Below are 12,679 nucleotides of genomic sequence, written 5' to 3'. Positions count from 1 at the left end.
TACAACACACATGGGATACGTATAGTACAGTACAACATGAGAGTTTTATTTGCATTACTTAGGAAAACCTGCCTAGGTATTTCTCACTAGTGGCACTGTCTACTCCGAATTTCAGACCATTTAACTCATGGCAAGAAAAGCCATGCATGCAGCTACAGTTTTATGTTCTGTATTTTGTGATAAAATGAGTGTGTGTAGCTGGTGAGTCATTGGAGAGAGTTGCTTTACTTCCTTGTGAAATACATGCAGGGGGCTAGAAATATTACTGGGGGAAATGTTCAGAGAAGCTTTCTTAATTGCCAGTTGCTAAAATCTTAGCAGTACAGAGCTCTTGGCCTGTCTCTGAAAGCATGAGACAGAGGATCTTCTGCAGTATTCAGAGAGGAGGAATTACAGGTAAGTAATTTGCTTTTATAGTACTGCATTTTAAGGAAGGATGAAGTAAGGCTTCTGACCCCACTGATTAAAATCTGTATAAAAATTTTGGTATAAACCTGTGTGTTCTTCATAGGAGAGAAGCGTGTCTACCTATCACTGCCCAGACCAGGGGTAAGTTGCTTTTGGGTTTGTTGTGTTTACTTGGCATCTGCTGTTCTCTGACTTCTTTCCCTGTCACAACCTGATAGGGACATAACAATATCTTGGTAACATGCATCCTGACTGGATGGCTGACAGTAAAATATCAACATTTGTCAATTTATTAAGTGAATAAGCAAACTGAAGACAAATGTAACTAGTTGTGTTATATGCTTTAATCACTTTGATTGTACATAAACTTTAATTCCTGTTCATTAATTTTTTACCACATACTCTACTTTCATGCTATATACTTAAAAAGTGCATTGTTGCTATTAACTGTAGGAATATGCTGCAATAGACTGAAAATTAAAAGAAAAAATAAATCATACTACAAAGACAACATTGTAACCTCAGTTAACCTATTTGGAACAAGGATTCATGTTTGAGCCTGTTGTAGCCTCTTTAAATAATGGGTTCTTGTTTCTTTCTTTGATCCTAAGTGTGTTTAATGTAGAGAAAAAAGTTACACCAAATACCCAGTTTTTAGGTGTGAGGTATTTAATATCTTTAGCTGATTATAATTTATATTACACTGTTTCTGAGAGCATCTGTTTGTTAGAAAGCCTCCTAAATCTTATTGGTGTCATGTAATCAGTCATTTGATTCACTTGGCTGTGAACTGAATCTTTCCCTGGGTAGTAAAAAGGGAAAGAATGGTCTCAAAAGGTACAGTAATCTCTAGCTTGTTTCTTTCTCTCCTTGCTTTCTTTCCTTAATCTGTAGGGGAATTTGGGTTTAAAATGGTCCTCTGTCTCCATGTCTTCTGTTGTCCAATTCTACAGCTTCAAACACATTACAACATCTGACCTTAATGAAAAGAGAAAGCTTTATAAATCAAATATTTATAAAAAAGCTTTATAAAGCCAATATGCAGATTTAAATAGAATATGTTAGGCTGCATGAGCATGGGTGAATATCACAGTTATGGAACTAAATATTGAAACTTTATTTAGGGTTCCTTTCCCTGACCCCTTTGACTAAGACACATAGCTTCTGGATGTCATAATTTAGAGATTAAATGTTTGAAGTCAGAGTCCCAGTTATGGATTCATATGTTTTTTTTTAAATAATTCAATAAAATTTTTGTGGTCAGCATTTAAACAGTTCTGCTTTGTTATTATTTGAAAGGTTGCTGCCTTCTTTTTGAGTTTTGCAAGATACTTACCAGTTACAAATGCACAGTTTGAAAGTAGACAGGAAATGTAGATTGCATCCACAGAACACCAGAGTTTCTTCATAGAGTAATTTCTTTGCCTGGCTGATGCTCTGAGCTTTGGGACTGACTGTCTTGGCAGTGCTGTTCCTTTCAGCAGAGCCTCTCCTCCCCCTACTGCCATCACAGATCTGCTGTGCCTAGCTGACACCCACGCTGTCCCTGCACAGAGGCCACACTGTTCCTGCCAATCTAATTAGATCACATATTTTGTTACATCTGTTTAATTGCCACTGTGCTGTTTGCTGGTAATAAGTGGCACCCTAAACCATGCTGTAGATGAGGACCAGAGCAGCAGTGATGATTCATGTGTGTCCTTAATGCATATTTTTTCTGTATAGTTAAAATGTTGAATCATATTTTAAAAGCAGAATAACATATTTACTGATCTGACTTTGAACAATTGTACTATTCAAACAGTGCAAGGGGAACGCTAGAGTGGGGAAAACTGCAAAAACATTCTGAGGTTTCTTTAGTTAATTGTGAATGGGAAAAGTTACTTGTTGTAACCAGTGCTGGTTTTCTTGAATACCCTTCACTCTGCAGCTTAAATATTTGCCATACCTTCTGGACCAAAGTTTGTGTTTACAAACAAATGTAGTTTGATTTTGTCTTCCTTTCTTCTTTTAAGACACTGCTTTGAAAACACCATTTCTTAAATTGCATTTCTAATATGCAGTATAGTCAGATCACAATTAGGAGTTCAGTCCTTTGTGCTAAATGTTTCAATACGAGATCAGCATTTCTAATACGTAGGCAGAATTTTGGTGTCTCATCTGGATAGACATTCATAAGAGTCAGAATATTTAAACATTTTTGGATAGGAAAAGGGAAGTGGCACAAAGTTAAACTGAGCACTAAATTGCATTAGGAACTTCAGTATGAGTACTTTTGCTCAGATTCTTGAAGTGAGAAATGGAAATGGGACCAGAATCTCATTTCTGATGCTGTTCACAATGAACAGTGTTGTTTCTTGTGTTTGTGTGGATTTTTTTTTCCTGCATGCATTACTGAACCTAATTTGCCCAAGTACTCCTCCCACTAATGAATAGCAGCAAGTTTTTTTCAGAGTTTTTCAGAATCTTAGACAAGGCCCTCAGCTGGACACTGGGATTATCCAGCTTCCTCCTCTGCCTCACACCTCTCCAAATTATGACACCAACTTTACTCCTCTGCAGTCCAGTGGTTTCTGAATGTGGACTGTGCCTCCCACATCTGGTGGTCTTGCTGGCTTTGCACAGTGACAGCACCAGCAAATGAAATTAAAGCCAAGAACAGCAAATAATTATGAAACAAATTATGAATTACTGCCTAAGTGTGTAATGCATTTGGCAAGCACTGCCTTACCAGGTAGTCTACTCACATCAATGCCATTAATTATTGCTTACTATAAGCAAATATTTGGCTTGCAGCCAGACATATTTTGGATAGTTCATGACTCAAAAAAAAAAAAAAGGAAACCCATGAAATGATGAGTGTCAGTACTTGCTTACAGCTGCTTCTCCAGAGTGACACAATAATGGGCTGCCTCCTCACACCTTCATTCATATGGGTTGTAGCCTACATCAGTGTGCTGTTAGCCAGATCAGCATCCTTGTTATATCAGTACCCTCTATGATAGAAAAATCAGTGCAGGAGTACTTGCTTAAGACTGTTTAGTCCTGAGTATTATTGAGGATTTACAGGGTAAAGGGAAGAGACTGTACTGTATTAGGAAGTGGAGCCTGAGAACTGTGGAAAAGAAGTCTTTTCCTTGGAATTTCAGGGCATCTGCACCTGCCATTTCAGGACAGACAGATCAGAACAGGTTCTCAGTTTCTGCTGAGAAGTTTGTTTGAACCTCTGGAACTCTCCTGCAAAGTCTTTCTCTGAATATAGAGCTACCTCTTTAAGACTTGCTAGTAAAATGATTACCAATTCCTTTTATTTAAAAATATTATTTTTTGTTTGAAACAGAAGCATAATGCAAATCTGAAAGCATTAAAGCCAGTCAAACTAGATACTGAGGTAAGATGCCATCATTTTAGTAAAAAAACTCCTTTCATATTTTTATCTCATCTGAAGAATGTGTTTTAAGTGCCATAAATATGGTTACCATTTACAGGAACAGGCAAAAATTGCAAAACTTGGATTAGAATTGCATCTGCTAACATCTGATGTGGATTGTGAGACAGAGAAATGGGAGGATCAGGAGAATGAGATTGTGCAACATGGGCAAGGCATGTCAAGCATGGCCTACTCCATGTATTTATTTACCAGGTAATTACACTGCATGTGGAAAATTTTGGTGGGGAAAAGAGCATTAACAGTGTTCATAGGAAAGAAAAAATTTTCATTTTCAGAGCATAATAATTAGGACCCATTTAGAAAGGAACTTGATTCTGTCTGTAAGCTTTACACATCTTTGTGAATTTCTAAGCTGTTTAAAAAAACCCTAATTTTAAACCCCCCTTTATTTTTAAAGGGCTAAACACCCGTTTCATTAGAGGGCATCTATTTAAATGTCTCTTTGGTATGGAAAACATTTTAAGTATGCTTTTAAATACTTTAAAAATTAAGGGAATTAAAGCACAAGTGTATATACCTGTAGATGAGACATGACTGTAGATGAGAATTACTGATCCTTGTACTGAAAAGCGTTTATCTGAAATTTATCTGTGCAATGTCAGCTTTCTTACTTGAAAAATTTAGGTTTACTTGAGGTTTTTAACCAGAGTTGAGATTTTTTTTGTTACCTACTACTCCAGTAATACTCAGTATGCCAGAGATGTGGATTTCTAGTCTTGTTCAGCTTATGAAAACTGAGCCATTGTTAATTCCCCAACAGTGCTGTAGCTACTGAGGTGTTTGTGTAATATTTTAAATGCAGTTCCTGTAGATAGTTACCGTTGTGCCCAGTATCTTCTGAAAGACTGATATTTATAGTTCACTGGTGTGAACTGTAAAATGTTCAGTGGTGACACTATAATTTTTGTAAAGTAGCAAGAAAAATAATCTGCAGTCTATAAATGGCATATCTTCTGCTCTTGTTATTTTCCACAGAGGAGAAGGACTTCTGAAAACTACTCAAGATTTATTTCATCAGGCAGAGGTAATGTATTTTTAACAAAATAGGACATAGACTCTCTGAGTGAAGCCAAACAGGAACTTCAGTGTCTGATTTCTTACACATAAGTACAGTGCACCATGAATTGACTGGCAGCTGTAGATTTTGAGCAGCCTAACCCTGGTACATATTCTGAAAGTGAACTTCCCAGTGTTCCAGTATTAGCTTCAGACAGAATCATTACACTGATAGATTCCAGCTAGGAGTAGGGATAGCAAACTGGCATTATGGCAAATACAGTGGACTTCAATACATCTGTAGTATTTGTTGTGTACTGAGCTCAGTCCCTGGTAGTGTTAACAGATACTAAATCCTAGTCTGAGCAGCAGGATTTTCATGGAAAATAAATAAGAAGTAAAAACTTGCACAATGCAAACAGAAGGGTCCAAATGAAGTCATGTGGGATGCTATTTCCAGTATGAATACCTGTGTGTGACAGCTGGTTACCTTTGAAAGGACAATAAGCAAATAGGGAGCTGTCATCACAAAACATTTGTGAGCTGCCACAGTGCAAGAAATAATTACTGTTATATGTAAAGGGAAAATCTTTAAACTCTGCTTATCAGTGAGGATGGCAGTTTGTAGTGTAACTTGTTATTTCAGAAGTCTCTGCAAACTGCTGACTTGTGAATTATAGACGTATACCACTATTACAAGTATTTCCTGCTACCTTTTTACTTAAAAGCACGATTAAACCAGAAGGTAAAAAGCCTTTCTGTTGTGATTCATTCTGTTACATGCTTTCTCCTACTTTCAGATTTTTGCCACAGAGGGCACAAAGCTCGCTTCAGCTCTTCATGCTCTTTCTGATCAGGTGATGTATCTTATGACATAAGTGATACTGCTTAGAAGTTGCTTCTCCCTTAATTTGGAGTCTTTAACACAGAGTTATTTTGTCTTCCTGGATGACATACCAGGTACGTGATGATGACAAGCCTTTGCTTCTGTTGGAGGCTGAAAAACTCATCTCTCTGTGCAAGCAGCTCCAGGCAACAGCTAAAGCTTCTGCTCAGGGTAAAAGTGCTACATTTACAAAGGTAAGGTAAAAAATTATATATATTTCTCAAAGTAACACCTAACTTGTTTTGAAATAAAGTAATTTACTAATTTATACTCCAGTTAAAATATGGAACTAGGCTGCAGTAGTACTGTAATCCACTAGAATTCCATTCAGATAAACAGGAACTGTAATTAAATGTACCTCAATATGGACTTCAGGGATCAAAATTTTAATGAAGGTAATATGTATTTCCACCACTGTAAAATTACTGTTACTGATGCTTAACATAAATTTAACAAATTCCAAACCCCCAACTCCACTACTGGAACACATTTGCTTCTCAGTAGATAGCACCTACCCTGGACTGCACAGATTTTTTTCTGATATTCATATTTGCTATAAATAGCTACATGGACACCTATCATGAAAGTTTCATCACTGTTAACACAAGAAGTAGATCTGCAACATCAGAGAGAATCAGTATTCCTGAGCCAGCAGTGATCAGTGTGAGCAAGACCATTTCCATGCAGCTGGATATTTGTTTCCAGTTAGTTGGCTGTGGAAAGGGTATTTCAGTTTTACAGCAGGGTGTGAAACTGGCTAAAGCATGCAAGCCACTCAGAACCAAACCTTGGGGTTACTGTATGGTTTGTTTTACACCCTCTAAATTAAATGGGATGTATCGGTATGTAGCAGTAACAGGTTCTCAAGTAAATGTCTGAGGGCTCAGATTTGTGACCTATGCTGAGTGTCAAGATTTAAGATAACTTTAAGTGTAACATTGAACTAAAGCTTAGGTGATACATGACTCTCTAAATCATGCTGGCAAGACATAAAACAAAATGAAAACCATGAAGAATTGTGATGATCCATGCTTAGCTTGTAAGAGCTCCTTTCCAAGAGACTTCTGTTACTTTTTAATATATTAGTAGTAGTTCATTCTCTTGGGATGTGTCTGCTCAATTTGTGCAGTACAGAAGGGATGCTCTTGTTTTACATGTACTATATAGAGAAGTTTAAAAAAATGTAGGCAAACCCATTTGATTAGGAGGTATTTTAACAGAAAATGTATTACTTAACCCAGCTCAAAACAGATCATCTCATGCCAAAAACTGCCTAACACAAGTATTGAGTAAGAGGTATTACTCTACTATTAATTGTCTTGTTTAGGTTGATGCATGCATTCTGAAAACAAGGAATGTGATGACTCTGTTGTGTCAACTTCTTCCACTTTGCTGCAAATTACTGAGAAAGGTGAGTACTATCTTAATCTGCACTGTTTAAAAGTTTTGGGGTTGGTTTGCTTGGGTTGGTTGGTTGTTTTTAAGAAATCTTTCTTTTATACATACACAGAATAAAGCGGGAAATGGTTGTCTTAAGCCTGCTCCACCATGGAAAGAAGACAGAATACGAACTGGTACAAATGCACGTATTCCAGAAAGAAGAGTGGAGACCTTTGGCATCAAGTCTTTGGAAAATCACGTAACAAACATGACATTTTTAGAGAGCAAGTAATCATAGCACTGAGAAATGCAGGAATTCCCTTTTGAAAATAACACTTGCTGAAGTTTCAATACTGCTTTCATTTGTGGAAAGTCAAGCCAGGTTTATTTGATATAAAACTGTTGATCTTTGTCACATCTAATAGATGTCCCATTACTTAGCCATTAAAATACAACCTAGTCTAAATGTTCTGTATTTTTATAATGTGAATGCTTCTCTTATGCTCACTATTGATACCAATTTTGTAATTCATGCTTCTGAATGTCTTAGTGGATGTGTCAACCCAAAGATGCTGCTAATAGACATTTTACATGAAGACCCCTGTGCTGTATGTTACACTACTGTTGAAGTCTGTAAACTCATCTCTGGCCTATTTCAGTCTATGTGTTTGATAAAGCAGAATCAGGAATATAGTCTGAAAGGCTGTGGCCTGAAGCACTGAAATGTTACCTTAGTTACAAGTTATACCTGCAATGAAGTAGTCCTAGGGAAAAAAAAGCCCTCTTTCAATAGATGCACCCCTGAATTTTAATCTTGACAGGATTTATCTCCATAAAAAGTATATTTCTTAGTGATTAATAGTCTTGACTCAAACCCCTTTTCTTTTACCCTATTTGTAGATGGCAGTTGTTGCTTTCTTTTTTATTAAAACTTACTGAGCAGAATTTGAGTTGTCTGTAGAACCACTGAAGTATTATGCAGACTTGACATTATGCCATTTACAATTGAAGAAAATAGATACTGATTATTACAAAATTCTGTACAAAGGGCATTATTTGACTTCAGGATACCATGAAAATACAACTTAGTGTGAAATACATATTTTCAAGTTTATCTGCTCTTTGTACACAGGCTTTTGTTGCATTTTTATTTTCCATTCACCTGTGTCAAACTCCATGTTGTATTAGTTTAGCTAAATGACATGATAGCTAAATGCTATGATTTTTTCTATATGTATTATGCTTGCATTAAGCAGAAGCAAAGCTGATTGTGGAACATAAATACTCTCCAACTTGTCATTCTGAGCTTATTTTAAAACCTCAATTAATATGGAATTCAGAGAAAGAGAAAAAAAAATATCAAGTTTTTACAGAAATTTTAATATACAAACTATTTGAACTGGTTTATTCTTTTACAAATCAAGGAGTTTAGTTCCACTTTTAAAAACTGGCACTGGGCCTTTCCCATACTATAAAACTCACAGTGTACAATAAACGTCACTTATTTAGTATCAAACATAGATGGGAAGTGCAGATTTGATCTCATGAAGCAGAACTGCGGCGTTGCATCAATACTTCCTCATACTCCTTCTGCGTTAGAAGTCCCTGAGTTATACTTTTGCTTTCTTCAAATTTGGGTAGAACCACTGCGATGTACCCCTCAGTTGATGGCTAAAAAGCAAGACTGAAGTTAGCAGTGAAATAAAAGCTGAAAAATAAAGAACAAGAAAGTGTCTTACCTTTTCTTGCAGAAGAGCGGGATTACTGAGGATGTTCTCATTCACTTCAATCAGCCGCCCTCGTATGCAACTGCAAAAGCGTTCAGATTCTGTAGATGTGTGTGGTATGGCAAGGCAAGGAAAAAATGGGAAAAACCTTACCTGTAAATTGTGTATTCCTCTCCATCTGTTGAAGATATCCTGCACAGAGGGGCAAGTTCTGTTAAAAACTGAGCTCCCTGCATTTGGAAAATAAACAAACATGTCTGTAGTTTTAATTGCACAGGACTTGTAAAAGTATTGCCATCAGCAGTGTCTGAAAGGAAAGGATGTGTGATAGTTATAGGTCATTCCCAGTTCCAGAGCTGTGCTTCCCTATAGAAGGGAAGATGCCAACTTAGTTATGTGCACAAATCAAATAAAAGCTTGTTACAAGCTTACAGATTTAGATTTAATTAATTTCTTGCAGACTAGCAAACTTGTGTTCTTATGAGACTGAAGTCAGAGGAGAGAGGAGAGGAACAGCACCTTTCATTTTGGTGTTTGCTTACTTAAAGTGTACCTTCAAAAACCCACCACACTGAACTGGCCCATCTATATCTAGTCTCCAAATCCTTTACATCTTCTTGGAAATAAGTTTTTATTATTTCAGGGATGTTTATGTCCCTCTGTACACTACCAAAAAAGTGTGTTTGAACAGCATTGGAAACCACCAGTGCTGTAGGAGCACTGCAAGACCCTTGCTGGGACAGGCAGACAGGCACCTCTTGAGGAAGTCTAAATTCTTCAAGTGCAGAGGGGCTGGTTTTAAATGAAATACAAAAGTAACCTGCTGGGTTTCTATCCAAGAAAAGACAGAAAGATCTCAGGGAGTGTGAGAGATTAAAATCAAAACTAAGGAAATCAAAAAGCCATACCCTTTTTGACTTTCCAGAGACCTTATTCTGAAGTCTGCTACAGTTTGCACTGATTTGGTAATTAATGTTTTTAATTGTTTTCCCACTTTGAAGAAGAGGGTGGGCTTCTGCTAAGGTGATGACACAGATTCTGAAAAAAAAAAAAACAACAGAACACCACAATTATTCCACTGTAGTTGTAAGCCACAGCTTTGTGCTCTAAGCAAGTCCCACAACCTTCTCTGCCTATCTTACTTGACACCTGCCCTACCAAACTGAACAAAAATGGCATTCTGTCCTAAAGCCACTCCCATGGAAAATGTTTCATTTTGAGATACTGGACTGGACTGTCAAAAGCCCTACACTTCTTACTGAAACAAAACCACTGCTTTTAAATAAGCCAGTGCTGTAAGCCATCTGTTATACCCCATGAGAGCATGGTTGGTTCATTTCAGCCAGTAGCTGAAGTAGGTACTTGGGATAAGACAAGAAAAGCATGGTGTACTTCTGTCACAAAATGTAACAGAAAACAGGGTTTCTCAACAGCTAAAAGCCCTTTGTGGTGAACAGCTGAGTAATCTTTCCATGACCTGGGCCTTAGTTAACTTGCTGCTTGCACTTAATTTTTTATTAAAGGAGGTTATTTCTTACCATGACATGGGACAGTTTGAGATGAGCCCAGCTGAAGAGACTAGGCCTGCCTGGCCTAGAACCATGCCTAATGCACAAGCATGAACTTGCCAGTAAATTAAGAGAGTGGAAGCTCTTCTGTTTGAGAGTATAAAACCTACAGGAAGCACCAGAATCAAAAGAAGAGTGACTGCAGAGAAAACCAGGGCACAGAACCAGATCGCTCCCTGTGGATGCTGTATCCATCTCCTCACACTCCTGGGGAGTTCTGGCTGCAGAGCTCCCACAAGAGGGAGCTGGATCCTGGAGAACGTATCCAGCATGTCCTAGCAGCAAAGCTACTTCCTTCACCCCAGCCTCCTTCTAAGAGGAAGATGACAAATTATCTTTGAGCTGTCACCTGATGAAGCTGAGACCTCGTAAAACAAAACATCAAGAGACAACTTCACACTGCCTAGGAACAGCAAACAGAGCCACAGCCCCACACATAATAATGGTAAAATACTTTACAGAACTGGCTAAGCTGCTGTGGAACCCAAGGGTCCTGATATTTCAGAATTCAAAGTAGCAGAACAGTCTTCACAGACAATTGAACAAATCAGTGGGATTTAAACTACTGTTTATACCAGACACCCGAGATTAGTAACCTTATATTTAGTATTCAGTACAAATGGAAGGATGTCCTACCTTGCTGTTACTGTCACACCTGTTATTTGAAGGTACACTAATTTCCCTTTTGGAAGAACTGAGGAAGAACTGCAGGAAACAGCCACAGAGAAGCTCCAACTCCAAAGGCTGCAGTGAGGTGATGGTTCTGCCCTGTGCCACGCATACCTTCCTTTTACTCTAAATTCCTAGAGCCGGCAACTCACTGGGAACACAAATACTGCCTCACCTTTCCTCAACCCATGAGCCACTGGCCCTGCTAGTTTTTGCATGGACAGTAGTTAGGTTCTGTTCTCTCTGAGACTGAGCACTCCAGAAATGCACCCGATGCCCTAATGGGCTGCAGCAGGGGGAGGTAAGGTATGGAAGGAGATTCCACATCAGGTACAGGTTGATTTACTCATATTTACTGATATCCAGCTACATCCAAGCAAAAGCAAGACACTTTTCCTATCTTGCCTTCACTGTCGGTTACTGCACAAGAAAAAGCAATTAAGTTTTATCTAGAAAAAGATGAACGTTTGTTCAAACTGAAGGATTTCTAAATCAAGTTAAACAGACTCCTTCAAAATGTCATTAGGGAAAGGCCTTTTGGAACGTTTCTCTTCTGCTACTGATGATCACAGAATCAATTAGGTTAGAAAAGTCCAGCCGACGACCGAACACCACCGTGCCAAGTACAGCACGGCACTGAGCACCACGTCCAGTGTTTCCATGAACACCCCCAGGGATGGTGTACGGGGCCCTTTCGCAGGAGGGAGCAAGGGAGCGAGGGCAGCACCGCGGACACTGCTGGGCAGTACGGGGGGTGTGGGGGCCGGCGGGGGGAAGAGGCCAAGGCTCCTGCTTCTCACTGGAGCAGTAATGAAAGGACGGGGAGGCCGATTTGCCCGGTGCTGTGTCCCAGGCCAACCCTCTCGTGTCCCGGCTGCCGCAGCCACCGCGGCTCTCTCCGGGCGCAGCCCGACTCGGCAGCCGCCGCCACTCGCCTGTTGGAGTGCTGCAGCACGCAGAAGTCCTCGCACGGCCGCCCCTTCACGTCTGCAAGAAGGGCACAGAGAGGAGTCAGGGCCCCGCCGCCACCCCGGCCCGGCCCGGCCCGGCCCGGCGGTACCTGGCTTGTACCAGCGGGTGAAGTACCGCTCGGCGCCGCCCGGCCCCGCAGCCATGCCCGGCCCGGCGCCGCCCGCCCCGGCGCGCCAAGATGACGGCGGGGGCGGCCCCGGCGGCGCCCGCCCCGCCCCGGCAGCGGCGGCCCCGCCCCGGCGGCGCCCGCCCCGCCCCGGCGGCGCCCGGCCCGCCCCGCCCCGGCGGCGCCCGGCCCGCCCCGGCAGCGCCCGCCCCGCCCCGCCCCGACGGCGCCCGGCCCGCCCCGCCCCGGCGGCGCCCGCCCCGCCCCGCCCCGGCGGCGCCCGGCAGCGCCCGGCCCCGCCCCGCCCCGCCCCGGCAGCGGCGGCCCCGCCCCGGCAGCGCCCGGCCCGCCCCGGCGGCGCCCGCCCCGCCCCGCCCCGGCGGCGCCCGCCCCGCCCCGCCCCGGCGGCGCCCGGCCCGCCCCGCCCCGGCAGCGCCCGCCCCGCCCCGGCGGCGCCCGCCCCGCCCCGGCAGCGCCCGCCCCGCCCCGGCGGCGCCCGGCCCGCCCCGCCCCGGC

At 41.4% G+C, this 12,679-nt stretch overlaps 2 protein-coding genes across 4 annotated transcripts in view; one reads left to right on the top strand and one right to left on the bottom strand.

Annotated features, from left to right (window-relative positions):
- Positions 1-8,221, top strand: part of CTNNAL1 (catenin alpha like 1) — a 57,329-nt gene extending 49,108 nt beyond the window's left edge. Inside the window, exons 12-19 of one of the 2 annotated variants that reach the window (XM_021528720.2) lie at positions 512-549; positions 3,749-3,799; positions 3,897-4,051; positions 4,835-4,883; positions 5,656-5,712; positions 5,816-5,935; positions 7,069-7,152; positions 7,252-8,221. In XM_021528720.2, coding sequence (XP_021384395.1) covers positions 512-549; positions 3,749-3,799; positions 3,897-4,051; positions 4,835-4,883; positions 5,656-5,712; positions 5,816-5,935; positions 7,069-7,152; positions 7,252-7,413 — 716 coding nt within the window. In that variant the 3' untranslated portion in view covers positions 7,414-8,221. The remainder of the gene's footprint in view (positions 1-511; positions 550-3,748; positions 3,800-3,896; positions 4,052-4,834; positions 4,884-5,655; positions 5,713-5,815; positions 5,936-7,068; positions 7,153-7,251) is intronic. The other variant, XM_021528721.2, reaches the window with a different exon arrangement.
- A 259-nt stretch (positions 8,222-8,480) lies between these two features.
- ABITRAM (actin binding transcription modulator) lies at positions 8,481-12,217 on the bottom strand. 2 transcript variants are annotated; one of them, XM_021528723.2, is made up of 6 exons: positions 12,146-12,217; positions 12,021-12,072; positions 9,757-9,886; positions 9,002-9,078; positions 8,861-8,930; positions 8,481-8,792 (listed from the first exon to the last, which is right to left on the bottom strand). In XM_021528723.2, exons 1-6 carry the CDS (start codon positions 12,198-12,200, stop codon positions 8,664-8,666), a joined length of 513 nt encoding a protein of 170 aa, XP_021384398.2. In that variant the 5' UTR covers positions 12,201-12,217; the 3' UTR covers positions 8,481-8,663. The 2 variants fall into 2 exon arrangements, with proteins under 2 accessions (XP_021384398.2, XP_077640951.1); XM_077784825.1 differs by having other exon boundaries at positions 8,861-9,040.
- Between the last annotated feature and the right edge of the window lie 462 nt (positions 12,218-12,679).

This window comes from Lonchura striata, chromosome 1 (genome assembly GCF_046129695.1).
Source record: "Lonchura striata isolate bLonStr1 chromosome 1, bLonStr1.mat, whole genome shotgun sequence".
In the NCBI taxonomy this organism is placed as follows: Eukaryota; Metazoa; Chordata; class Aves; order Passeriformes; family Estrildidae; genus Lonchura; species Lonchura striata.
The sequence above is the reverse complement of the archived record's forward strand: the minus strand, read 5'-3'. Positions and strand labels throughout refer to the sequence as shown.

What these genes read in the sequence shown, in the direction of transcription:
- ABITRAM (XM_077784825.1), bottom strand. Translation starts at nt 12,200, where the DNA reads ATGGCTGCGGGGCCGGGCGGCGCCGAGCGGTACTTCACCCGCTGGTAC. An exon ending in TCTCTGGAAAGTCAAAAAGG is followed by an intron (nt 9,041 to 9,756) that starts GTATGGCTTTTT and finishes CCCTCTGTGCAG; the next exon opens with GATATCTTCAACAGATGGAG. An exon ending in CCGCTCTTCTGCAAGAAAAG is followed by an intron (nt 8,793 to 8,860) that starts GTAAGACACTTT and finishes CTTGCTTTTTAG; the next exon opens with CCATCAACTGAGGGGTACAT.